This window comes from Micromys minutus, assembly GCF_963924665.1.
Source record: "Micromys minutus genome assembly, chromosome: 6".
In the NCBI taxonomy this organism is placed as follows: Eukaryota; Metazoa; Chordata; class Mammalia; order Rodentia; family Muridae; genus Micromys; species Micromys minutus.
In genome coordinates this window covers 70,444,065-70,469,900 of record NC_137975.1, presented here as the reverse complement: position 1 = coordinate 70,469,900, position 25,836 = coordinate 70,444,065, and the positions used below count along the sequence as shown (strand labels likewise).

Below are 25,836 nucleotides of genomic sequence, written 5' to 3'. Positions count from 1 at the left end.
GTTAGCTGCAAGCATCCTCGACTATATCTGTATGACTCTGACAGAGCCCCTGAGGAGGCATCCATATCTGTTTCCAGTCAGTAAGCACTTTTTGGCATCAGCAATAGTCCCTGGGTTTGGTGGCTGCATATGGAGTGGATCCCAGGTGAGGCAGTCTCTGATTGAGCTTTTCTTCAATCCCTGCTCCTCTATTTGACCTTGAATTTCCTCCTGTGTTTTGTTCTCCCTTCTAAGAAGGACTGAGGCATCCACATTCTGTTCTTCCTTCTTCTTGAGCTTCATAAGGTCTGTGAATTGTTTCTTGGGTATTTAGAGCTTTTGGGGGCTAGTATCCACTTATCAGTGAGTGCATAGCATGTGTGTTCTTCTGTGACTGGGTTACCTCACTCAGGATGAGAATTTCTAGTTCCAGCCCTTTGCCTAGAAATTTCATGAAGTCATAGTTTCTAATAGCTGAGTAGTACTCCACTGTGTAAATGTGCCACATATTTCTTGGACCTCACACTGAGCTCTGTATAGCAACATAAGCCACTATTAAAACCATAGTCTAAAGGCTGGAGAGAGAGTTCAGTGCTTAAGCCCACTAGCTGCTATTCCAGCGGACCCAGGTTTGATGCACATCACCTAAACGCCAGCTCACAATCCTCTGTAACCACACTTCCAGAAGACCCGACATTCTCCTCTGGACTCTGCAGACACCAGGTGCACAAGAGGTATTTGTGCATTCATACAGGCAAAACATGTTTGTACATAAAAGAGAAATGATAGTAAAAAAAATACTCTACATGTTGTCATGGCTACTGTGAGAGGGAAAATCAGTTTCCCTTGGGGCACACTCCTAAACAGAGTTCCAATCCAAAGTGGTCATCCCTGGTAACAACAATAGTCAAGAAGAGATATTAATTTGGGAGGCAGGTATGGGACAAGAGAAGAATCATGAGAGGGCCAGGAGCAATGTAGATCACGGTCACGTGTGAGGTTCACATAACATATTTTAAAAACAGAACCCAGTTATATTTCCATAAAGGTTCTCTAATGGTGTAGATATTCTATTTGTAAGCATTAATATTACTTCAGAGTATATAGAGAAAACAAGAAGTCAGAGTGAGTGGTGTTGGAAATCTTAGTTCTGGATCTATAGGGATGCAAGGACGATCATGGAACAGAGACAGCAAAGAGAACATCTTGCTTTTGGAACTATGTCTACTATTTGTGGCCTAATTTCTAGTTTCACCAGTCATGAACTAAAGGAGTACATAAAATCAGAGGTAAAATTAAATACCTTTTATATCCTGTGACAAAACATAGAAAATCAATCAAGACTTTATTTGTATGATTTCTCCATTTATTTCTGCTACACCAATTAACTTGGGTCTATAACCATGTGTCTTAAGAACTTGCATAAAAGCTAGCCAATGAAGTCATCACAGCACCCCTGAAATAAGCTGCAAGATAGGACCAGCTGCCCTTATGCCACTGAGTCCATAAGTTACGACCCTTGGTTTAGTTTAGTATGCACACACATGTCTGGGGGAGAGAAGGAGACTTGACTAGGGCACCATTTTAATATCTTTTCATCCCTTCCTAAGTACCTAGAGCACAATATTGAATAGAGCAGGAAAGCGGTGGGCGAAATTAAAGGACACCCAGCAGAAGCTCCACCCCAGCAGTAGCTCACCTTACTTCCTGTTCAGTGACCTTTACAGTGTACATGAATGGCAGCTCTATCTTCTTCTTTTATGACTGAATTGAACAGACTTGAAAGCTCTATAAAAACAACTGCTGTGTCAGGGTAAGGAAATGCATTAATGAGGGGGAGGAAAGTACCTTGTCTGTCATTACTCCAGTCACAACAGAATATCTAAAATGTTCTTGGAGCTGCCACTTACACAATCTGAATTGTAAGCTATTTCCCCAGAGTTTCTACTTAAAATGCCATTGCATGGGGCCCTAACCAACAGAAATGTAGTTCCTCGAAGGTCTCTAGATCAGGATGCAGGGATCCCAAGCTATTATCCATCTGGTCTCTCATTGGCTTAGATAAAGCAGCTGCTCCTGGGGTATCCTCACCATATGCATGTACTCTTGTGGCCTCTGCCTTTTGTCTTAGTATCCCTGGCAATATTTGTTTAGGACTTACCCATACAACCTCATTTAACCTACTCAACAACTGTAAAGGTATTATCCCCAAATACAGGCACATCCCCAGGTCCTGAAGATTAACATCAACATATGGATATGGGGAAACAAATTTCAATTCATGATTCAACAAAACCTTAACAGAAGCCATTGATATGGCAATATAATTACAAAGTCTGATGCTACTGGGTTGTTCCTTTATTACCAGAACTGTCCCAAATATCACAGTTCTGCTATTTCCCAACAACTCCAGAAGATGGCTGTGGAGTTTTAGAGTTTTAGAAATAAAGGTATTTTTTTTTTTTTTTTTAGAATGAGAAACAGCAGAGAAGCAGAAAACTTGCCCCATCTAATGTCTATCTATTAGACAGAAATATATTGTTTGACTTTAGGTAGTCTGGGCTATTCAGCCCTATGTGTGCATGAGTGCTGAGCTCTGGCTCTTTACCAGTTCTGTGCTGCAGGATGTGAAGACATAGGTCACAACAATGAGACGATCCAGGAAGAGCTAGCTGTTAACCGGCGAGGAAACCTAACCAAGGGCACCATCTCCTGTGTTTCTGGGAAGTCCGCGATTATAACTTAAGATGCCCAAATTGAGTACTTGGGTTTTTTCCCCCAAAAGCTTGTGAGTTTACTTGACATAATTTGTACAGCAGCATAACCAGGTGCTTTGATCAGTCTGGATTTAAAACCTGAGCTATAGTTCATAGGCAACACAGCTGGGTAAGACCTTTGGTTGCTTCTTTCTTCTGGAGATCTGCATAGTGCTTTTGGGAACCATGGCTGCTGGTCTTCACAGGGAAGGTGTGCAGGTCAGTGGTAAACCATTCCCTTTCTCAACGATAGTCTTAGCATCTGTTCTTGTGGCTACAGATAAATTTCCTCCTCACTCCTCAGTAAGGAAACTTTCCAACAGATGAAGACTATTGGAGTCAACTAAAACCAATCAAAATGCAGATTTGTGGAGACCAGTACCAATAGATACACTCACAAAACAATAAAACACTAAGGCTCAGGGAACATTGGCAAAGGAGAGGGGGAGTGGAGATGATAAGAGCCAAAAGATTACTGAGTTTTCAGTGAGATTATGCCTACTAGTAATGTCAGAAGCTGCATCCGTGAAGTCTAACCAACATGAATCCCCAACTGTGAGCTGAGCAAAGATAACACCAATGGAAATGCTGAAGTAGATGGGGGAAAAGCCCATGAGGCCACAACTTTACACAAAAAAATACAAGAACCAAGGAACACTGAAGAGTGGGAGAAAGAGGTTCTCCAGGATTAGAGAACTCTAATTGGCTATCCAATACAAAATGGACAGGCCTGAAAACAAACGTAAAAGTAACAACATAGAGATTGAGCAGGCTATTGAAGATGTACAAGCATACATACATGTGCGTGTAATAACAAGGCCATGAACTTGAAAAAGAGCAAGAAGGAGTACATGGGAGGGGTTAGAGGGAAGCAAAGGAAGGAAGAATTATAATTATATTATATTCTCAAGCATTACTAAAAGTAAAAATAAAAACAAAATATGATCTCTGTCCTTCTAGCCATGCAATCTTGACCAAGTCCCTTAGCCTCTAAAATTTCATTCTCCAAAATGAAGGTGACCAGAAGACTTGCTTTCTTGAACAACAATAAGGGCTGAGCAGTGAGGTCCCTGAAAGCCTTGGTAGAATGTGCCTGGAATGTTTCATGCATGAGGAATGTGCTGTATGTCACGATTGCTACCCTGTTCCATGCTTTTCAAATGTTCAACTATGCTAAGAGAGAATGTTTCAATGAGTAATAAGACTAAGATGGTTCAGTGTGCCAAAAGTGGTGATCTGGCAAACCTGCCAACACAAGTTTGACTCCTAGAATCTACACAGACTCAGTGCCACACATCCACCATCCCAGGACTGTTACGGGCTAGGAGGAGAAACAGGAGAATCACATGGAAGCTTATAGAACAAATACCCTAGAGTTCAAAGCTTAGCAAAAGACCCAGGCTCAGCAAGGCAAGAGGCATGAATTACCATACATACGTTGTCACCATGGACCTCTCCTCCATAATTAAAAAGTTAATGTGCTCCATTTGGCTCCTCACCTTGATACAGAAGGATATCTTCACAGGGAGCACACCAAACTTTCCCTACAACTTCTTTGGAAATTCATAATGTGTTCTTGTTGTTCATTTGTACTTCAGAGTATCAAATTTATAGTCAAGCTATTCAGAAAGTTTTTTATGGTTTTAAATATTGCAGTAATAAAGAGTTCAGGGCCACATAGGAGCAATTTACACAGGTGTACAGGGGGAAAAATTAACAATGGATATGGAAGATAATAAAACTGATCTGAAAATTTATCAACTGTGAGAACTAGAAAGCATTAATATTAACAGCAGAAAAATAATTAAGCTAATCCCAAAGTGAAAGTTTTATAACATATCTTTAGTTTTCTCATACATACAGCAAAATAACCATCATTGGTCACTGTGGTAATCAAGTAGATGTTGTACTTATAATTTGGAAAGCTTTTGTTGAAAAACGTTTCAAAAACAAACACCTTCACATTTTGTTTGTGGTAATCCAGTGGGGCTTGTAAACTTTAAAAATCACAAGGGTTTTTAGGAGACACACAATCGGGTATGGGTTCACATTGAAATCCATATACAGTTAAAGAGCTTATATATATATATAGTTACTATGAAAAATCAGACTATGATTCAGTCACAGAATGACTCTTTAGAGACACATCTCATATGTAGGACTCAACTGAAAGGCCATAGGAGAATTCAGGAATCGACATTTTAAAGCACCCCAGCTGATGATCACTGAACTCTTCCTTCCTCTGTTCCTCACTGCATCTACCATTGTATGAGAACTTGGTATGTTTACTGTATACAGTGCACAGCCATTTAAATACATGCTTGGCTCCAGGTTTTAGACAATTGCCATAGGAGATTCCTGGCCATACATCTTTCATTTAGATTGTTACTCTAATGGCAGGATCTAGAATGGGAGTAGAAGGCAACTTATTAAAATACACAGTCCAAATCAAACAACCAAATGGCTGTAATTTGAAATAAACTGCAGCTTCTTTATGAGATTTACAACCATCTCAGATGGCCGTTCCCTAGGCATCGATGAGAAAGATGGCTATTTCTCTGTGTGCCATTCCAGCATGACAGAGTCAGGATGGGAATCATTTAGAGAGAAGTTTCTCAAATAGATAATGAGTTTTTCTCACAGATCGAAGAAAAGATATATGTAATAAGTCTTTTATTAAATACTGAAGAGTGAGAAACAAATCCTCTTCTGTGGTCATGGTTGATACAGATAGGTAAAAGATAATTAAAGAGAAGTAAGAGAATAGGATGTATCAAAAGAAGGCTTTAGAACAGAACATGAAGAGCCTCTTCCAGGAACCATCCCTCCAACTGGGAACAAGCACCACAGGAAACAGTAGCAGCAAAGTTAGAAATGTCTTTAGTTCTACTGACAGAAAATTCAGTTCATTTTAAAACTTTTGATCTATGTGTGATAGAAGGGGGAGGGGTAGTCCTTTGCTAATAAGGCAGACACATATGAGGAAAGAGATTAAAGACATTCAGGTTTCCTAACAAATATGACCAGCTTCCTTTATCATCTGGTACCATAGAAAGCAACCGTAACATGGATATGAAGTAGGCCAACCACTCACATCACACGTATCCATTCTCTGTTCCCTCTCATAGGAACCAAAGTGATTGACAACCTTGATGAGTTACATTTTTAAGGATTGTAAATCAAGATTATATAACAAAACACACAAACACGTGCACACATACACATACACACATGCATGTGTGTGCACATGCACAGACACATACTAGGTTACAAAACAAACTGCTTTTGCCTACCTAGTTAAGTAATGTTTCTCCTGCCTTTCTGGGCCAGATATGTTTCAACACAAATTATCTCCTTCAGACCAAGGGCACAACCCATGCTGGTAAGCCCATCCACCCCTGCAGAGAAAATCTTTGCTCAGAACTTAGCAAGCAACTTTCTTTGCTATGACTATTATATAATGAATGCATCTCAAATGAACAAAGACTAGTAGAGCAAGTTACAGTGAGTTTCATGATACTCACTGTATATGTTAGTATATTTTTTTTTCAGTAATATCTCTAATATTCACTGAGCTTGGAGAGTTATTCTCTACCTACTACAGAGAACTCTCCAGCTCTTCTTAAGCCAACTCCCATACTTGTATACGCCATCCTTTCTTTTCCCACTTGGGTACCAGGAGGCTGACCATCCTCATGATGAATCAACACATTTTCTTATGAGAAGATTCCATTATCATCTCTATTCATCATCTTCAACAATATCTTTCCTTTTCTTTGTTTCTCAGCTGTAGTCTTACTGTGCTCACTATAACTCTGCTAAGAGGCAGACCTTGAGAACTGATCTCAAGCCTCCCAGCATCATACACACTATTCAATCTGTCTGTCACTTACCTGTTTTTCCATATTGTTGACGTTTTTGAAAAGGCAATATATTCTCCTATTTATTATATTTTAATTTGTCAGGAGATGTAAGATCTTTAATGGAGGCGATTTAATCTGTCTTAAAGTTTCCTAATGGCTTAGTTTAGCTCCTAGTATAAAAAAATAGTCAAGAAATGCCCAATTTTTGCCCAACACTGTTCTAACTATACCTCCCCATGATGTCACCTATCAAATGACCTACAAAAAAACCTTGGAAGTGGATATGAGAGTAGATTGGACTAAATGCTAGAACTTTTTGTAGACTGTTAATGCTCAGTACAATGGATCTTGATGCTGATTCCCTTACAGGACAACATGACAGCTGAGCCTTTACCATAATGGACATCTAGTATACAGTCAGGCAAAGAGACTCACAATTCTCTCAGAAATATTAATTTAGCAAACAGATGCTTTGTAATAAGGTATTCTTTGAGAAAGTAATGAGCTTCCATGGAAACACAAAGCATATTCTTTATTAATAATGTTATTTACCTTGAGAACTTCACATATATGCATATATGTGTATGCACACATATATACATATATACACACATTACATATATGTATATATTATATTATATTACATTATAATATATATATGCAATCATATCTACCTGACATTATTTCCTCTTTCTAACTTGCCCCATGACCTCCAATACTTTTCCCTCAGAACCCCATATCTCCTTTTTAATTAATTTTTGATAATCTACTAAGTCCAAAAGAAAATGATGCCACTATGTTTATGTGGCATTGGTATGTGTTGGGGAGGGTACTACCCGTAGTGTAGAAAAACTTCCAGTTGCCACATCCTAAAAACAATAACCGAACAACAACAAAGGATTTTCAATTGCCCAGCAAATTAACAGCTGCCAATAGCTCCTCTGTAAGGAGTAAGGCTGGAGAACATTTCTTCCATCTATGGTAGAATTTGGGGGACTCTATCATGTGTAGGCCAACACAGCTTGTGTGAGCTCATGAATGCAATAGATGTGCCCTGGCCCAGAAACCTCTCACAGAAACACTCCCCAATCTAGGGGGAGGAGCTGATATTAAAATCTGGTTCCCTAATTGGTTCTTCCCTGTGTCAATAAGGAAGGCAGAAACCAATTGCTGTACGAAAGGGAAAAGGTGAGATATCTGTCCAAGAGGAAGAGCAGGGATGCAGAGAAGGACGTCTTTCAGACAGGCTTTGGAATGAGAATGATGCACAGTCATGTAAGGCCTTGGGCCCGAGCGTCCATGAACAGGAGTTGAGAAGGTTGGCAGGAGGCAACTGATAGCTCATGAGATTAAACCAGGAGATTCAGTGCCCAGCAACTATCTTATTTGGCTAGTTTTCAAATAAAACTGTCTAGTGTTTTCCATCTGCAGAGCAAAGGTGGGCAAAGAAAGAGCTGGTGGTTTGGAGTGCAAACAGCAGCTCCCGAATTTCCTGGGTTGGGGAATGGTTGCAAGCCGAGTTGGAGCAAGGGGAACCAGAAGAGGTCAGAGTGAGGGCTGAGGCACAGGGCAAGGAGGAGGCAAAGCGTGTTTATAAAATTACACACAACCTCCATCCTCCTCTTCCATCTCTTCTTCCACATGTCCCCTGAGCGGTGGTGTTGGGGATGATTAATAGAGATAGCTGATTTAGGGATGAAAATTCAGCCTCTTATTCTCATCATTTGGGGAGAAAAATATGTATCTCTGCATTGACGACTGTTTGCCCAGTGCATTTTTTTAATGCTAAGAAGTAAAGAACAAAACTGAAATTTAGTGAGAAGAGAAACATTTATAGATAAAATAACTTAATTAAATACATAATGATATGTAAGGCTCCCTGAAGAGGGAATATAATATGTATCAGCAGATCTCTTTTTGGGACCCATAGTTGTAAGGTAGCCATAGTTGTAAGGATTCCGTGTGTTGAGTCCAAACCATGTAGACATCCTCCTATGGGTATTTTGCTGACAAAAATTAGAATGAAGGAAGAAAACAGTGACAGCAAAGAGAGGGACTGACGGTGAATTGCAAACCAAGAAACACAGGCTCCAAGGAGGCAGGTGGACACTGGGATGCACTTGGCAAGTACCTGGCCACAGAGTTTCTTTAAGTGACTGAGACTGGAAATCTTCTTTAGAGGCACAACAATCTGACAGACATTAAGACACAGATAAATAGCTGTCATGCGAAAGAGTGGAAAAATAATAGATTAGCGAAGTGAACAGAGGAACACATTCTGAAAGGACTCGGAATCATCAGGTCAACAGTGGTTTAGGAAGAGATCTTTTAAAAAGTGGGACTTCCATGTGGACTTGGAGGTTGGGAAGAGTAGGTAGCCAAAAGGGATCAGCTGCACTGGAGGATGTAGAGAGAACATGGAAACAAATGATCTAGTCCCCAAGGGACCCTCCAGACACACTGACCACAGCCTCCTCACTGCCCCTTTTCTCACTTGATTAGAGCAGAGTGTCTGGAGTAAAATGTCTCCCTAACATAATCCTTAAAGAGAAAAGGTAGTCACTCACCTAGTGGTTGCTGAGTTCTGCCAAATACTAGAAGAGTAACTGTGATTTAATCTCTGGGTTTGGCCAAAGAAAGTTTTAGTGTTCTAAATGTAGAAGGAAGCCCACACTAATTCCAACAAGTAATTTGTGTTCAACAGAGCAGGAGTCCAAATGAAGGCAAGACCAACCAAGTAAGATTTGTTCCAAGTCACTTAGATATACGTTTAGGAGGAAGTCAAGGGACCAACATAAGAAAAGAGATTAGACATTTTCTGTTTAAAAATATATTCAGGTAGTGAAGTTTCTGGGAAAGAGGATTCTGGAAAAGCACCAAGTGAAGAGAACACATTCCTCTACATGTCTTTTTCCTTTTCCCTTACTAGCCTTTTTAAGACAAAAAGCCATCACTCCCATGGTTTCTTGTTTCTTTAAACCACTGACTGCTTGTTCTGCTTGGGAGAAGTCCTTTGGCCACAACCTACTAAAGAAGCTTTTCTTATGCATTCTTTTCTAAAATGTCACCAGAAGTCAGTAGTACTGTTAGAAACACTGACCAGCCTTCCCCACTGCACAGTGGGTACAAAGCTAACCCGTATCCAGTGTAAACCTTGGAGTTGCTGGAGGTTGTCAACCAACAGCTTAAAACCTGAACATCAGCCACTTTATTACATCCTGGTGGCATTCTGCTAAGTAAAACATCACTGATTTCCAATTTGGTGGCAAGCTGTTTCACATCTGTTGACAGTGCCCTGCTTTGCAATATTTACTCTACTTAGAAATTTTATTTTCTACATCCCATGGCTGTAAGCAATTTGTTTTTCTCAGTATGACCTGAACTAACGCTTACTGCAGTAATGTACTCTAAGTAGAGAACAGAACAAAGCATGTTCTATAAATAACAAGCCTGTAATTTGTACAAGAGCTCAACTGGCTTGAGTGAGCCCTTATCCTAACACCCGGCTTGCTACTCTGATTTCTCCTACTGGACATGATGGAACAGGGTAATCACAGTCAACTCGAGCATGATGTAGAATTTGCTGCTTCACTTCTCTGAGGAATTTCCTTTGGGAAAAAAAGTGGGCATGGCTGGCTACAAATGAGCTTTCTGGGATCTGTAGGGTAACTGTATTGTAGACATAAAAGACATCTCAAGTGGGAATCTGAGTCCTAAATACCAAGAGCAAATATTTCACCATGGAAGGTAGCAGTTCTCAACCTGTGGGTTTTGTCCACTTCATCAAACACCTATCTCCAAAAATATTTCCATTATGATTCATAACAGCAACAAAATTACAGTTATGAAGTAGCGGCAAAAATAATGGTATGGCTGGGGGTCAGCACAGCATGAGGAACTGTGTTAAAGCGTCACAGCCTCAGGAAGGTTGAAAATCATTGCTGAGGATAAATACAAACTTTGCCTTTTAACTAATTCATCCAACTCTTAGTTAAAAAGCCAACTACCTCAATCATAGTGGTTAACATGCTTTAAGGCCATGTCACCAAAGTCACAATGCTCATCTAATAGTATATCACAAGTATGTGATAAAGTGACTTACAGCTTTCATGCTTGGCTCTTATCATATTAACTAATAACTATTAAGACACTAATAATAATAATTAATAATTACAATTCAATATACTTGGGTATAATAAAGCTTTTACATTCAATATAATGTAGCCATGGGTAAGCTGCACCACAGGCACTTTTTATAACCTTCATTATAAAACTGAATTAGCTAATAGTTAATAACCAAGATATTTTGTCTGTTGCAAAGCCAGCATTAGCAGGAGTGGAGAGAATCAAAAGTAAGCATTAGAGGAAGTTAATGAAGACACTATACTAGACCAAGGGACTCTCAGCTGGTGAGCTGAGTAGCTAGAGGTTTGTGGCCAGCAGCCCCTGGGAGTGGAAAGAATGAGAATAGACAGGGTGTGAGCATCTCACAACCCTAGGCATGAGGCACTACTGTGCGCTAGTGTTGGATGAGCTGTTACCAAAATAACGTTGCACAAAGAAAGATTTAACTAGAGATTACTGGGTGACAACTCTCGAAGGAGGTACTACTGAAGCATCTTCTCTTGTTTTCTACAAGAGTTTGTAAAAAATGATGCTACTTCTCCTTTAAGTGTCTTTACTCCGCAGAATAATATGGGGTTGGAAGTGTCTATCAGACAATAAGTCACAAACTCACTTTCTCTAATGTTTACATTTGGGTTGCTGACCCCATCTTGGTGGCTGTGAGGAAACTGGCCCGCTGTGGTTGTTAGATGTGTAAATACAGAGCTGCTGCATTCTCTTACTTTAACTGGCTACCAGGTCTAAAGCGAGGATCTTTCACTGCCTCACTGGTGATTTGTGTCTGTGTGTTGTTACTCTTGCTGAGAGATTCATCAGTTCTATTGATTCCTGTTTCCAAGGCCCAGTGTTTTGTCTCACGAGCCAGCTCACTGCCTTCTGGCTTTCGGGATTATCGATTTCTCTTTGCATCATTTTTATGTTCTTAGTCTTCCTTGCTTCGGGTTTATTTGGTGCTTCTAATTTCTTGATATCCCAACTAGATCAGCAATTTGTGATTGTTTCTTGGTTCTAGTGTATGCATTCGGTCATCTAAGTTTCCCTTCCAGCAAGGCTCCAACTGCTTGCAGAGAAAATGTTTCCTTCCATCTTTGAGGTTTAATAATGTATCTGTAAATCTTTAAAAAAAAAGGGGGGGGAGGGCTGGAGAGATGGCTCAGTGGTTAAGTGCATTGACTGTTCTTCCAGGGGTCCTGAGTTCAATTCCCAGCAACCACATGGTGGCTCACAACCATCTGTAATGTCCTCCTCTGGTGTGTCTGAAGACAGTTTCAATGTCCTCACATACATAAAATAAATAAATCTTAAAAAAATGTATCTGACTCCCCCAATCCTTATTTTACTCCAATAGCCTGCATTTAGGGTACTAGTGCTGGCTAAAATTTTTTTCTAAACCATGGGAGATAGAAAGCCATTTACTAAATTAATTGTCACTAAAATGCAAGCACCAGTGCATCTGTACTTTAGCAGGATGTCCAGCTTCTGTTGGCATGACAACTGCGTGGCTTTGGGAGCTCTATCACTGAACTTGGCAGCATGTGCATTACAGACAAGTTTTTTCCCATGTTTGAATTTGGAAAGATAATGCAAAACATGACCAACAAACCCTTTTCATATGTCATGACGCTAAAACTAACCACTCCCCGTAAGGTTAGAAGGTTAAAGGACTAACCTGAGAAGGCAGCAGAGAACACTGTATGTGTAACAAAGTTGTGTCAATGTACAGGACCTCCACGTACACTGGGTGTTACTTAGGGGCATGTCAGAAATGCAGACTCTAAGGACTGTCCCCTAGGATATAGCCCAGGGATCTATACTGTGCAAAGCCTTCTGGATGGTTCTGAATAAGATAAATTCTGAGGACATTGTTCCAGTAAGCATACAACTGAACAAACAAGGTCCTTACTCCCAATGCAAAAGGTCTCATGACCTGAAAGGAGGATTTGTGTCTGACTGGGCCTGACTAGGCTGAGCTTTAGAACCAGATTACGATGCAGAGCAGACCTGATGGGCTCAGATTTACTCAAAGTAGTGGCTAGCTCAGAAAGAAAAAGCCATGGTTCATATTCAATGAAATGTGAATGTACCAACATAGTCACAGTATGACTGATTTTTTGTGGGGGGAGGGGACAATGCTCCAAAGAAATGTACTAGGCCTAGCTCCTCAGCCAAATCACCATCCTTCCGGAGTAGAAGTGCATCTTACCGTAACAAACCAGTAAGTTTACATTCATGTGGCAGTGCACAGGGCAACATATTTTTTATTCATGTGCCTTTCAAAATGTATTTTCTATTGAATCATTGATACACATCCTCCAAGTTCTTTGAATATGTCTTAAATGTGTCTTCACTGATACACATAATAAAAATCACTTTCATCTCAGAACTCCTCTAGGAATACAGTCAAGTATCTGCAAGTATGTGTTCAACTTCAGAGCAAGACTTCAAGTCCCTTAGAGAAAAGTGGCAAAGCAGAATCTGTGGCTAAGGAAAACTAGGAGCTGCTAGGGAGGCCCTGAGTCTGCAACCTCAGCAGAAAAGAATGTAAGGTCCCAGGATTTCTTTTCTTCTTGATGTCCACAGGTTGAGTATTTCTAATCAGAACACCTAAAGTCTTAAAGACTCTGAATTGAAACCTTTTTTAAAGTTTTGAGTTCAGAGAGAGTTCAGATTTTGAATTTTCAGAATAATGATGTTCAACAAGGAAAATCTATACAAATATTCCCCAATTTAAACATCTTGAGAATCTGAGACACATCCTAACCTAAGCATTTTACCAAAATTGGCATCCTGAAGAGGAAGCAGGAAAGACCCTTGCCACAGCCCTTCGGCCCTTCGCAGAGGAGATGGATACGCATGAATCACAGATCTATCTCTTCTAACACTGCTGTCGGATGTGGCCTGGAAAAATGTGCTCACATCCTTACCATCAAGATGTGATCTGATAGTTGCAGCTCTGGGTCCAGACAACCCCACCTGCCCTTTCATTATAGCCAGCCAACTTGTCAAAGGTGAGCTTCTTAGCAGGAAGGGTGAGTTTGTTAGGCAGGAAAAAGAAAGGTCAAGCTCCCTCCTCCCAGAAGCCTTTCTCCACTTATTAAGGGATCTGTCAGCAGGAAGCCAGGTGAACTGAAAATAATTGGTGCCCTTACCAATCAATTCTACTACTTACTAAAAGAGAAAAATCAGAAAAGATGGGGTCAGACTTCAGGGGTAGAAGGATTAACATCAGATTTGTTGTTTCCTGCTGGATTAGCTCTCATCATGGAAAATTTTGAATTCTTCATAGGAGACATCACTGATTCTATTTGCTGTTCTATTCTCATTTCTCCTTTCTTTTTCATCCTAATTAATCAGGTTGAAATCTGGGTCACAAAAACTACAGTTGGAAATCCAACAGACTAATAGGACCAGGCAACCAAATCCTTCACATATGATCTGTCTCACACAAACCATTTAGAAAGAGAAAGAGAGAGAGAGAGAGAGAGAGAGAGAGAGAGAGAGAGAGAGAGAGAGAGAGAGAGAGAGAGAGACTTGGGATTAAAAAAAAATGTGGGGTTGAAATAAATTAGATCTAAGCTTCAATCCAGAGTTCAAGGACAGGTCTCATGCCACCTTTATTTCAACGTAGAACAGCCAGAATATGCCATCAAGAATGCTATTTTAGGGCTGGAGAGATGGATCGGCAGTTAAGAGCACTGACTGCTCTTCCAGAGGTTCTGAGTTCAAATCCCAGCAAGCACATGGTGGCTCACAACCATCTGTAATGGGATCCGATGCCCTCTTCTGGTGTGTCTGAAGACAATGACAGTGTACTCATATATAATAAATAAATAACTTTAAAAAGGAACATATTAAAATAAATTTAAAAAATGAATAAATAAAAAAGAATGCCTATTTTACAAAATTAGATTTTAAAACATGTAAAATTCTGAGTGTCATATGACTATAGTATACAAATAAAAACTTGATTCATGGTATACTGTTAATCACATCATTGTATTTGTTGGGAAATCATGAACTCTAGGTTGTGCAGGCCTTTGGGATTCTGTTTCAGGCAATGAGACACCATGATACAACACTAACAATACTAGACTCTGTAGAGGTAACCATTGTCTTGGTAGGCCATTCTTACTAAGTTAGTGTTAGCACACAAACATCACACCTTTTCCAGCATATGCAACATATGTGATCTGGTCACTCAGATTATTTCTAACCATTGTGACCAAATACTTGAAAAGGAAAAAGGTTTTAAGTAAGGACTGATCTGGGCTCACAGTTCCGAGGCTTAAGTTCATGGCTGGCAAATTTTTGTGTTTCTATGTATGTTGAGGGAGAATGCCAGGGTAGAAGCAGGTTGGAGAAACTAAATTTCTCACCTCGTGGAGATCAGAAAAATGCTGAATACTAGATAAAGCCCTGTATCTCCCTTTGGTCCCTCTAGAGTCCCTATCGATTTGCTGGTTTCACTCACATCCATGAAGCTTCCTTCCGGCTTAATCCTTAGGGAATAGCCCCAAAGCAGAGGTTTGCTCTACTAACCTAGGTGCTTACCAATCCAGTCAACTCAACAGTTAAGATTAATCATCACAATAAAAGGTAAAAGAGAACTCGTTCCCTGTAAAGCAAAATTTTTTCAGACCCCAAATTTAGTTCTCAGTGTTGAATATTTTTTCCATGAAAACTTAATGAATCTCTCTCTTTATCACCCTTAAATCACCCATTTTTTCTTTCTCTGCATCTAAAGCACAGAGACTTCAAAGTAAAGAAGTAAAGACTTGGAAGAACTCTTTCTGATTCCAATAGGTAACACTAAGAAAATATGCAAAAAAAGTAGTATATTGTGACATAAAAATATTTTCAAAATGAAGTCAATAGGACTCTCAAAGAGTCTCTGAGAAACCCTATGTGCCTGTTCCATCTACATGCGTTGTCATTATAAAGTATAGCTGGGTTTTTATTTTCCCAACTTTTTGAGTTAGCCAACATACAGACCTTCCAGGGTGATTATCAGCCAGTTGCCCCATCACATTTGACAGGTGTACACAGTGACAGAGGTGAACCAGGAAAGTGAAGCCACCCCAGACTTTTCTTCAAGAGGCACAGACAATGTACCTGATGTAATTGATAATACAGCAAACTTTGTGTTTCTCTAGTACATAGATCAAAAAAAAAAAAAAAAAAAAAAAAAAAAAAAAAAAAAAAATAGAGTCCTCAAAACACAGAATGCCACCTAGGCATGAAAACATTACAGAGTAGGGCTCTTCCCAGGTTGGTCTCTGGGAAGCTCAAAAAGGCCAGAAAAGTGTAAACAGAAAATCCAATGGCAAAAAGCTAATTGGCTTCACAGGGATTTTCAAGACAGGTCCACCCTCTGACTGTTCCACATCCCATACCTCCTCCCCCCAACCCTGTCTCCAAGAGGCTGTCTCCACCCAACCAGACCTCCCCACTCCCTGTGGCCTTGGGTCTCTTGAGGGCTAGGCGCATCTTCTCTGAGTCCAGACCTGGCAGTCCTCTGCTGTATATGTGTTGGGGGCCTCAAATTAGCTGATATATGCTGCCTGGTTGGTGGCTCAGTGTCTGAGAGATGAGGAGTCTTAGTATACATCATTTACCTAATTATACACTCTGAAATTTCAGTAGCATATATATGTCATATATTTATGAATGTACTGAATGTTTATTTGTGCTTTAGGTACCAAGAGTTTAGTTCTGTTTTACCCACTGGGAATAGGTGTTAACCTCTTGGAAGGATGTAATCTCAGTCAAAAGTGCATAATTTTTTCTTCATGGGTGTAGGAAGTGTTATGTATACCTGTGGAGGAGTGCTGTTTACATATGTGTATGTGTAGAGTCAGGAGGACAACCTAAGGTTGATCATCCTCAGAAATACCACACACATCCTCTGAGACATGTCTCTCTTTGGCCTGGGACTCACACAGTTAGGGTGGAATGGGTACAGAGGAAACCCCAGGGATTCTCGTGACTCTTGTCTCCCTAGCCTGGGGAGTCCAAACGTGCACTATCATGTCCTGCATTTTGATATGTGTGATAAGAATCAAACTCACATCCACTTGCTTCTGTGGTAAGCGCTTTACTGACTGATCCATCTTCCCAACCCAAGAGTCAACTGAGGTCATTTGATAGACTTGCTTAATGCCTCGTTAGGATTCTGTAGGACATGGAGCTCCAAGAACACGACCTGTCCTTCAACTCGTTCATTTGCATTGCAATGGTCCGGGGTAGCAGTGCATAATATCCTGAAACTATGCTCCAAACACACTGTCTGCAACCCCTTCCTGTCTGATTGTCTTCTGCAGAGCATAGAAGTATCAAGTATGATCTTCACATTGTGTTAGTTCACTTTGTATTTCTAGAGGCACAGAATCACAGACTATGTACAGTATAAAGACTTGAGATTTATTTTAGCTCATAGTTCTTGGGTACATCTAGTAATGACTGGCTTACTGGCAGATATCTGAAGCAGCTCAGAGTCAGAAAGAGTCATCAAGAGCCAGGAAGCATGTAGCTCTGGTTTCTATCCTTTTCCTCTAAAGCCGCCCAAAGGCCTTTTATAATCCTAACCACTTATGGCAGGCCTTGCCTCTAAATACTGTAGTAGTAGATTAAAGAGGGACCTTCGTAAGACTTCACAGTGGGGATTAACTTCCAACACATGAGCTTTGGGAATCATCCAAACCACACCATATATGAAAACACAAACAGTTTTTCCTACTGCAGAAACTTAAAAAATGGTACTCACCTCTTGCCGTTTGAAGTTCTGGACATATTCTTCAAACTGTTCATCTTTTGTTTCATCAGCTTTCCCCAGCTTCTGGAGGACCTAGATTGTGAATGAAATAAAATGCTTTGACTTAACAGTGATTGTGGAGCAGGACCGCATGCCTGTTCAATGGACACAACCGTTGTTAACCAAGGGTTCTAAGCATAATTCACCCTCAGCACTGCTACCTTTTCTGTTGTGGAGGTGTGCTTGGTGACTTTGGAGCTGAATAGACTTAAACTTTAGTCACAGATCCATCACCTGCAGGCTGTGTGATTTTCAGCAGGGTTCATGCAGCCATGCATTGGTTTGCTTACATATGCATGCCTTTAGGAAGTGGTGCATAACTTTAAGACTTAAGCTAAGTTCTGCTTGTCATTTTGTCCCAGAAGCTACCAAAATGAATGATGCATCATAGGTAACCAGCTATGTGCTATTTAGTGAAGCAAGGCTATATGGTTAAAGTGGGCATTCTAGGGATGACATTTAATTCTCCTGACAATGTTTGAATAGTCCCTTCAATTCAATAAACACTGTAAGTGGCCATGGGTATAGAACTATTGTGCAAGCCCATCATAGCCATTGGCTGGCTAGAAATACAAAAGAATTAAATCAGGAGGCAGTACCTATCCTAAACATCTGACAGTCTATTAGAATTAATAAGACAGATCTACAAAAACAATTGGGAGGTGTCATACTATAAGCAATACTCATACACAATGTTTTAGTGTTGTGACAATATCCTGCAGAGCTCAAGGCTTCAGAAAATACTTTGTAGAGGTGGCTTTGCATCTGCTCTTAGGGACTCCAATGTACAGAAATGTGGCAGAGTTTGTTCCAGGCCTTGAGGGGGTCTAAGCAAATTCACAAGAAGAAATATTATGTCTGGGACACAGTACAAGTTGCCACAAAAAGGATTTATTAACAGACAAATAAGAAGACATCTGAAGATAAAGCAGACAAAGCTGAATGCTACAGTAGAGTCTGGTAGTTGATGTTAAGTTTCTTTATATCTCATTTTTTAAACTTTGACTTGCTGAAGGATGTGGAAACTATAAACACTGCCTTCTAGAAATTTACCTTGTGACATCTAGTAGCATACTCAAATGTTATTTAAAAAAAAGAAAAAGAAAAAACTCTACTACAGAGATTCACAGTCACCAAGACACACAGAATTAATGCCTGTGGGGAGCTCAGTCTCAATTCAGGGTATTATTACTATTTTTGTTTTTATTATTGTTTCAGAGATAAAGGGAAGTAACAGAGGCCACACTTGCAACAACAGCAAAACTTAAATAACCAAGGAAGCGTCAGGCTCTTGTCTTCTGTGTTTTCCTTCTAAGCCTCACAATTTTAAAGAAGGAAATTGTGGTATTTACTGCTGCTCTACTCATTTTTGCCTTTCATAAAAAAAATATATTTTAAAGGGATTCTACCAAATTACCTTTGACTATCAAAATATGCACACACACACACACACACACACACACACACACACACACACATATACACATGTACATGCACCCAAAGTCTAATGATGATGAGGGGAGATAGTTGACATGGACCACACAGTCTTCTAGCTCTCAAGGTCCACACACCCAATGTTCTTTCAGACACTCTATATGATAGGACCGACTGAGACTCCATTAACTCCTCATCTGCTTAAAACAACATGCAGGCAAAGGGTGTGACCAGTCTGCTCTGAACAAATGGAGCTGCCACATTCTCAGCTCTACAACCATCTAGCTATTGGAGTGAATAGGAACTCTTGTCCTGGGCACTAGAAAAGAATACTACAAATATATTGCACACCCACTGTGACCCAAAAAATCACTCACAGACAGCAATCATCTTTACCCTCTTCTCATGACAGTCTTGTGTGTCACCTATTTTAACCTGAAGGATTAGGGTCACATAGCTGGGTAAGTGGCATCTTGGAAACTTGTAGAGAAAATCAACCAGTGTCTCTATCACCACCAGGTGGTCTTCTCCTTTTCAGAGGATCCAGGTAAGACCCACACATCAAATCTAATATACTTATTTTCATGGACAAAATATATTAAGGCCACTGGGTTCAAAGAAATGGGTCTTATGAGCTGCAAGACTGTAGAAGAGCGCACATGGACTCCCACTTGAAGCTCTTCACTGAAATTTCATGCCTTGGTCCTTTGTGCTTCCTGTTTAAAGAAGATATAAGTGAGATGAGGCCAGAGAATGGCCATGAAACAGTTTCTACATGTAAAAGAGTTTCCAACCTGAGAGTGACACTGAAAAGAATACAGTATTATATAGAATTCTGAGTTGCACTGGTCCTCCAGTGCTGGCTGCCTTTGCCTTTGTCTCCATAAAGGAGATCTAGGAAAGGAGGAGGAGTGGGGAAGCTAACCTTTCCAAGAACATTTTTTACTCCAGTTGCTACATTGAGAACGTTGTGCATTCTCTTTCAACTGACCCTTAAAACAGCCTACTCATTCCTGAGCTAAAGATGAATAAACAAAAACTAGATGGCTGTGCAAAATCACTTCCTTTATAAGGAGCATAACTCATTCGCTGTGGTGCCTTTCTCATGAACATAGTATTACTCCAGGGCTTTGACATTGTAGAGTGGAGACTTAGAAGACCAATTCTGAAATATCAAGGAAAAACTTGACTAGCTTTCAGATTTAATGGGCTCCCAAGAGAGGTCTCCTTGGCAGGTGTTAAATAATTTGCCTTTCTCTCAAGGTCTCTCAGTAGAGCTCCATTATGGATCCCTAATTCATCATGAACCAAATCTGAGATTTTTGTGATGGGTGGAAAAGTTGCTATGGCCTCTGACAATATGGATAGAAGAAGAAAAGTTAATTATACAGGCTGTCACATTGTAATGTTTCAGAAATCCTGATGTATCACAACATAGGGACCCACTCTACATGTGACCTTAGAACAGTTATTAAAGGTTTGCAATTTATGCATGAACAAAAACATGTGTGCCATCTAAATTTTTGCCTTTTAATGAAAATAGATTTTTTCACATATAATATATTTTGATTATTCTTTCTTCTCTTTCTATCTCTCCCAGTTCCTCCATCTTCACCTCTTATTAGAAAACAGAAAGGGTCTAAGAAATAACACTAAAGTAAACTAAAATAAAATAAAGAACTGTAACATCAGACTAGGCCAATTCAGAAGAAAGAAAAAGAGCCCAAGAAAAAGAACAAGAAATGAATATAGATGTAGAAACTCACTCATTTGCAAACTCAGGAATCTCATAAAAACACAAAACCGAAAATCCTGTTATATGCACAAATTGCATACATACTTCTGATATATTTTAAACATTAAAAATAAAATATGAAGCCCTGACACAACAATGTAGACAAGGAGCCTCTAAAAATGTCATTAAGTTCATTTTCTGTTGCCCATCGACTGCTGGGCATTTTGTCTACCCTAAAGTGTACTTCCCCAGGGAGACTCCCTTGAGGAAAAGTAAATTTCCATTGGCAGGTAATTATCAGTTGAAGATAGTTTCAGGGTAATGGATGGGAACATGTGCTACCTATAACAAGATCTACTTGACTTTTTGTATCCCCAACGTTTCTTCAGTGAACACTTCATCCCTACCTTGACATTTCCTGACACTTTCAAATTACAAACTTCTCTCTTCTATCATACAATCATGATGCTTCCTAAATCCTCCATGAATCTTTCCCAGTTCAAGTGTGATTGTCACCATTAACTTCTTCCCATTTACCATAGTATCCAAAGTGCAGTTATGGGCTTCTAGTTCTTTCCATAATAACTGCTCATTTGATTGAGCTTTACTGTGTCTCAGGTTCTTTTCTAAAGACTAAAATGGGTTAATTCATGTGACTCTCATGACAACCTTATACCATGAACTACCAAGTTTGTAGTGAGGAGAACTGGAGAGTAAGAAGGCACAAAGTTTGTAGGAGGAGATTCTTATCTAAGAGAGAACTCTGGTCCTGTCTGGCTCTGCACTCCTGCTCTGAAAGCAGCACTCATCTATCCATTGAATTTCTCTTTCATGTTCTATTTGTTCTGTCTTCCAAAGATCAGGTCTCCTTAATATCCCATATTCTCCATACCCTTCTTAATGCCTGTGTGTCACAAAGTCAATCAAGAAAAATATAGTGATTAATAAACAATTTTTATTATAATTTAAGTTATAGTTTAGGTCTATTTCTGTCCTGGCTGGGTTTTGTCGATAAGTTCACACAAACCTACACATATTTGGGAAGAGAAAATGTTAAGTGAAAAAAATGTGTCCATAAAATTGGCCAACAGCAAGTCTGTTAGGAATTTTCTTAATTAATAATTTGTATGGAAGGGCCCAGCTCACTGTGGATAATACTGTACTTTGGCTGTTGGTCCTCGGTTACATAAGAACATCTGCGTTTAGGATTTAATTTAACCCATATTGATACTTTCCTATTTGAAAACAAATGCATTTTATCCTTAACCTTTGTTCTTGTTATTCAAATGACAAATCATAGATACAAAGTCCAACATGTACTTGTTCTCAGTAAGATTCCTCATTACTCCCAGAACAGCAATGCTTCTCCTAGACTCGCTGAACCTGTTCCAAGTCTTTAAAAAAATCAAATTAAAAGTCAAATGGAGAGGCAAAGCAAGAATACAACAAGTTGAGTGCTTTGTGGTAAGCCCTCTCTTTTTCCTCTCCAGCAGTGATCTCATGAGATTGAGTTGCAAGTGCTGTCCCACTGGGAAGGTACTTATATTCTTTCCTGGGGAAATTACTCCTGCATAATGTGGCCAAGCACATTACCTAAGGATTTAGAATTGTGGTTTCCATACTTTCTCAATAGTGTAAAGGCAAATTCTAATCAAGTTTTATGTTCCCAAAGTGGAAGTCACTACTAACTGCAGCTGTGGCTGGGAATTAACAGTTCTGCTTAATGTTTTAAATTAGAAATGGAGCAGTAAGTTGGCAGCTTTTTTTTTTTTTTTAAAGTGACATTTGAAGTCAGAGGGAAAAAAATTGCAATCTTCCTTTTACCATGGAAATGGCTTAAGTTGATTAAAGAAAAAGATCAAAGCGGGGTCCAGCCATGCTGATGTCTGAAACCCTCAGCAACACCAGTCTTGTGATTCAAAAGTGGAGAAGTTGATAAGGGCAAATGTTACAGACTGCAAAAGGCTTCAGAAGGAAGACTATGTGGTTTTGTCAAGAATAGATGCTCGTGCCTAGCTTGATACTGAGACCAGTGTTACGCATTCTTATTCTTAGAAGAACTTGGAAGTACAAACCCCTGGACACCTTAGAAGAATGTATATATGGTGAATGAGGGTGACAACTAGACAAACTTCATGTCCTGTTGACTCCTGCTTTCTTTTTGCCAGACTCTGAATGTCAATGGGAGAACTATAATGTTAAATTATTTTTCTTTGTGTAATGAAGCACCTTCTCATCACACTTTCTACCTTCACCAAAATAAAAAGGTTGTAGTATTATATGAGTATTTTCTACTGGTGAAGTGACTAAGGTAAATGACTGGAAATCATTCGTAGCCAGATAAAGCACCAGGCAATTTAGCTTTTTAATGATGGCGTTCTAATCAGATATCAAGTTCATAATTTTACAATTCTCCATCCAGAATCCTTTAAAGGTGAGGATTCATAGTTCTCTGACACTGAAGAGGAAGGGAAAATACCTTAGTAGAAAATGATAGCTTGATATTGATTTTTGAAAAGATGATTAGACAGTTTGGTTATCTTCTCCTGTGTCTGTTACTTTTCTATTTCTGGAATAAAAGCACTTTGCCCGAAACAACCTAGAAGGAAGAGTTTATTTTGGCTTGTGGTTCCAGGGAGTTAGAGTCCATCATGGCAGAAAGGCATGGCTACAGACAGGAACAGGGACCAGAGCAGAAGGCCGAGAAGTTACACCCTCAGCCACAGACCTGAAGCACAGAAAACTAACTAGAAGCAGAATAAGGTTCTATTCTTTAAACAGAACCCAGGTATCAGAGGCCTGCACCCAAAAGGGGAGAGTGGAGGCATTTCTCATTCAAACCAACATACCCTGGGCTGATTCTTTGCTAAGAAATACTTTAAAAAAAAACTTGATTCCAACTGTTAATATTAGGGTGCAATGTACGCCAGTCTGTAGTGAAAGCTGTTAGTTATCTCCTGAGGCTGACAGATGGACCAGTCTTCCTTCCCCAGCTGCCCTCTTCAGCATCACAGTACTGCTGTTTGTCAAGTTTACTTACCATGGCCCTGAATTAATCTTTGTGCTCCTTTAGGCAAGGGAGGCAATTCTTTAATGTACCATTAGCCAAATGTTCCAGAAACATCTCCTGCCCACTGAACTTTTAGCAATGTATCCTATAGCAAAGCTGTTTGTACTAAGAATATATACTCAGCCATAAAAGCCAGGAAGGGTTTGCCCTCGACAATGCAGCACAGAGGATCTCTGTCCCTGGCTGCACCTTGCAGATGCACTGGGTCAGTTGTGCCCTGTTGGTTACCATCCCTACCCAGATAAATCATCCATTTGAAATCACAGACTGTTTCACAAGTTTTAAGGGAGGTAGAAGAAAAATTCTAGAAAAGCCTTTCTGGGACAGCAACTGGGAGCCACAAAGTTCTGGGCTGAGAGGGGGATGTTCGTCCTGTGGGTAGAAAGCAGATGGAAGGGGTCCCTGGAGGAGGAACAACATGTTCTTGTTATTCTTCGTCTCCTGAAAAGGTTCCACATTGACTCGAGTATTTTTATATGTTAGTTATCATCAGTGGAAACCTAAACTCTATCAAGTACAGCTCTGAATGCCTTAGTTTCACAATTCACTTAACCCCCCACAATCTATCAAACCAGTTTTCCATGTATGTGGAGACTGGAAACACTGAGTAACCGAGAGCCATGAAGCTAACGTGTAACAGCCTAGATTCAACGTAGACAACCTAATGGCCAAGTCGTTTCCTATCCCTGCATACTAACACCCCGAAGACTGCAGCAGAGAAAGGAAGGCAGGCTGGTAGTCACACTTCCTCTCAAAATTCAATATTTTCCCTCCCTCTACCTTAGAGTCTACCCATATCCAGAACGCTCATACAACATATTTGATCCATAGCCTTCTTCAGTGGAAGTCATTTGACATCAACTCCATCCAAATAGATTAGTATTTCAACTCAGATATACTATGAGAATGTAAGCAAGTTAAACAAAATATATGTTCTCTTCATGCTTACTGGGAGAAAATTTCCAATTAGGCTCTGTTAGTAACAGGATGCACTGGCTGGTTTTATGTCAACTTGACACAGTCCATAAAGTCATCTTAGAAGAAGGAACCTCAACTGAAAAAATGTCCGCACTGGACTGACTGGCCTGCGAGCAAGCATATTCATGACTGATGATTGATGTGGGAAGTCCTAGTTCATTGTGGTTGCTGCTATCCCTGGGGAGGTGGTCCTGGGTGCTATGAGAAAGCAAGCTGAGAAAGCCATGTAGAGCAAGCCAGTAAGCAGCACCCCTCCAGAGCCTCTGCATCACCTCCTGCCACTAGGTTTGTGCTATGTTTGAGTTCCAACTCTGACTTCCCTCCATGATGGAGTGTAGAGTGAAACTGTGAACTGAAAATAAACCCTTCACTCCCCAAGTTGCTTTTCCTCATGGTGTTTTATGACAAGTACAGAAACCGGATGTAAGACACAGACCCGGGCTGACCTCACTTTGTTATATCAACATTATAGATCAGGTTTCAGAGCATGACTCATGAGTGCAGCAGAAAGTGGTCCTGCAAAAAAAAAAACACTAAAGACAACTTTACTTACTATGTGCTATCGAGTCGCGATAAAATCCACCTCACGAGGGCAGAAATCTCTCCAGAAGCATGATGCAAGGCTTAGGCTCACCAAGCTTCTTATTCTTGGGAAACCTGGATGCCCAGAGGCAGAACCTGCTCATACCTGTCCCACCCTTTTTGACAGAACCAAAGAACCCCTTATGCTATGGCACTCTCATGAGCTCCTTACACCCTAAAATCTTCACCTCACAGAACACACCTTCCATGAAGGCCTTTTTCAGTGATTAATGGGGGAAATAAATAACCTGTGATAAATTTCCAAAAGTCAAAGAAGCCACATTTGCAGACAATAGAGGCAGGTGAAGGATATTTACATGGAGGTGGAGATGAACATAATTGTTTCCTACATGACACAGTTCATACGCCTTTCATGATGTTCCCTTCAGCACAGCATGGAGACTGCATGCAGTCCTGTCATCAACAGCTTGTCTAGCATGACAGGCATCTTAGAAGGTTTCTATCTTACAAGGAAAATTTGACCAGAATCTCTTCTATCTGCC

The 25,836-nt window shown here is 40.0% G+C and overlaps 1 protein-coding gene across 12 annotated transcripts in view; it reads right to left on the bottom strand.

Annotated features, from left to right (window-relative positions):
- Positions 1–25,836, bottom strand: part of AMPH (amphiphysin) — a gene marked incomplete at both ends in the record, with an annotated part of 190,289 nt that overhangs the window by 88,715 nt on the left and 75,738 nt on the right. For 11 of the 12 annotated variants that reach the window (XM_080918601.1, XM_080918605.1, XM_080918606.1 and 8 more), the window contains one exon: positions 17,487–17,567. In XM_080918601.1, the coding sequence (XP_080774727.1) occupies positions 17,487–17,567 (81 nt within the window). Of the gene's footprint in view, positions 1–17,482; positions 17,568–25,836 lie in introns of all 12 variants that reach the window. The other variant, XM_080918609.1, reaches the window with a different exon arrangement.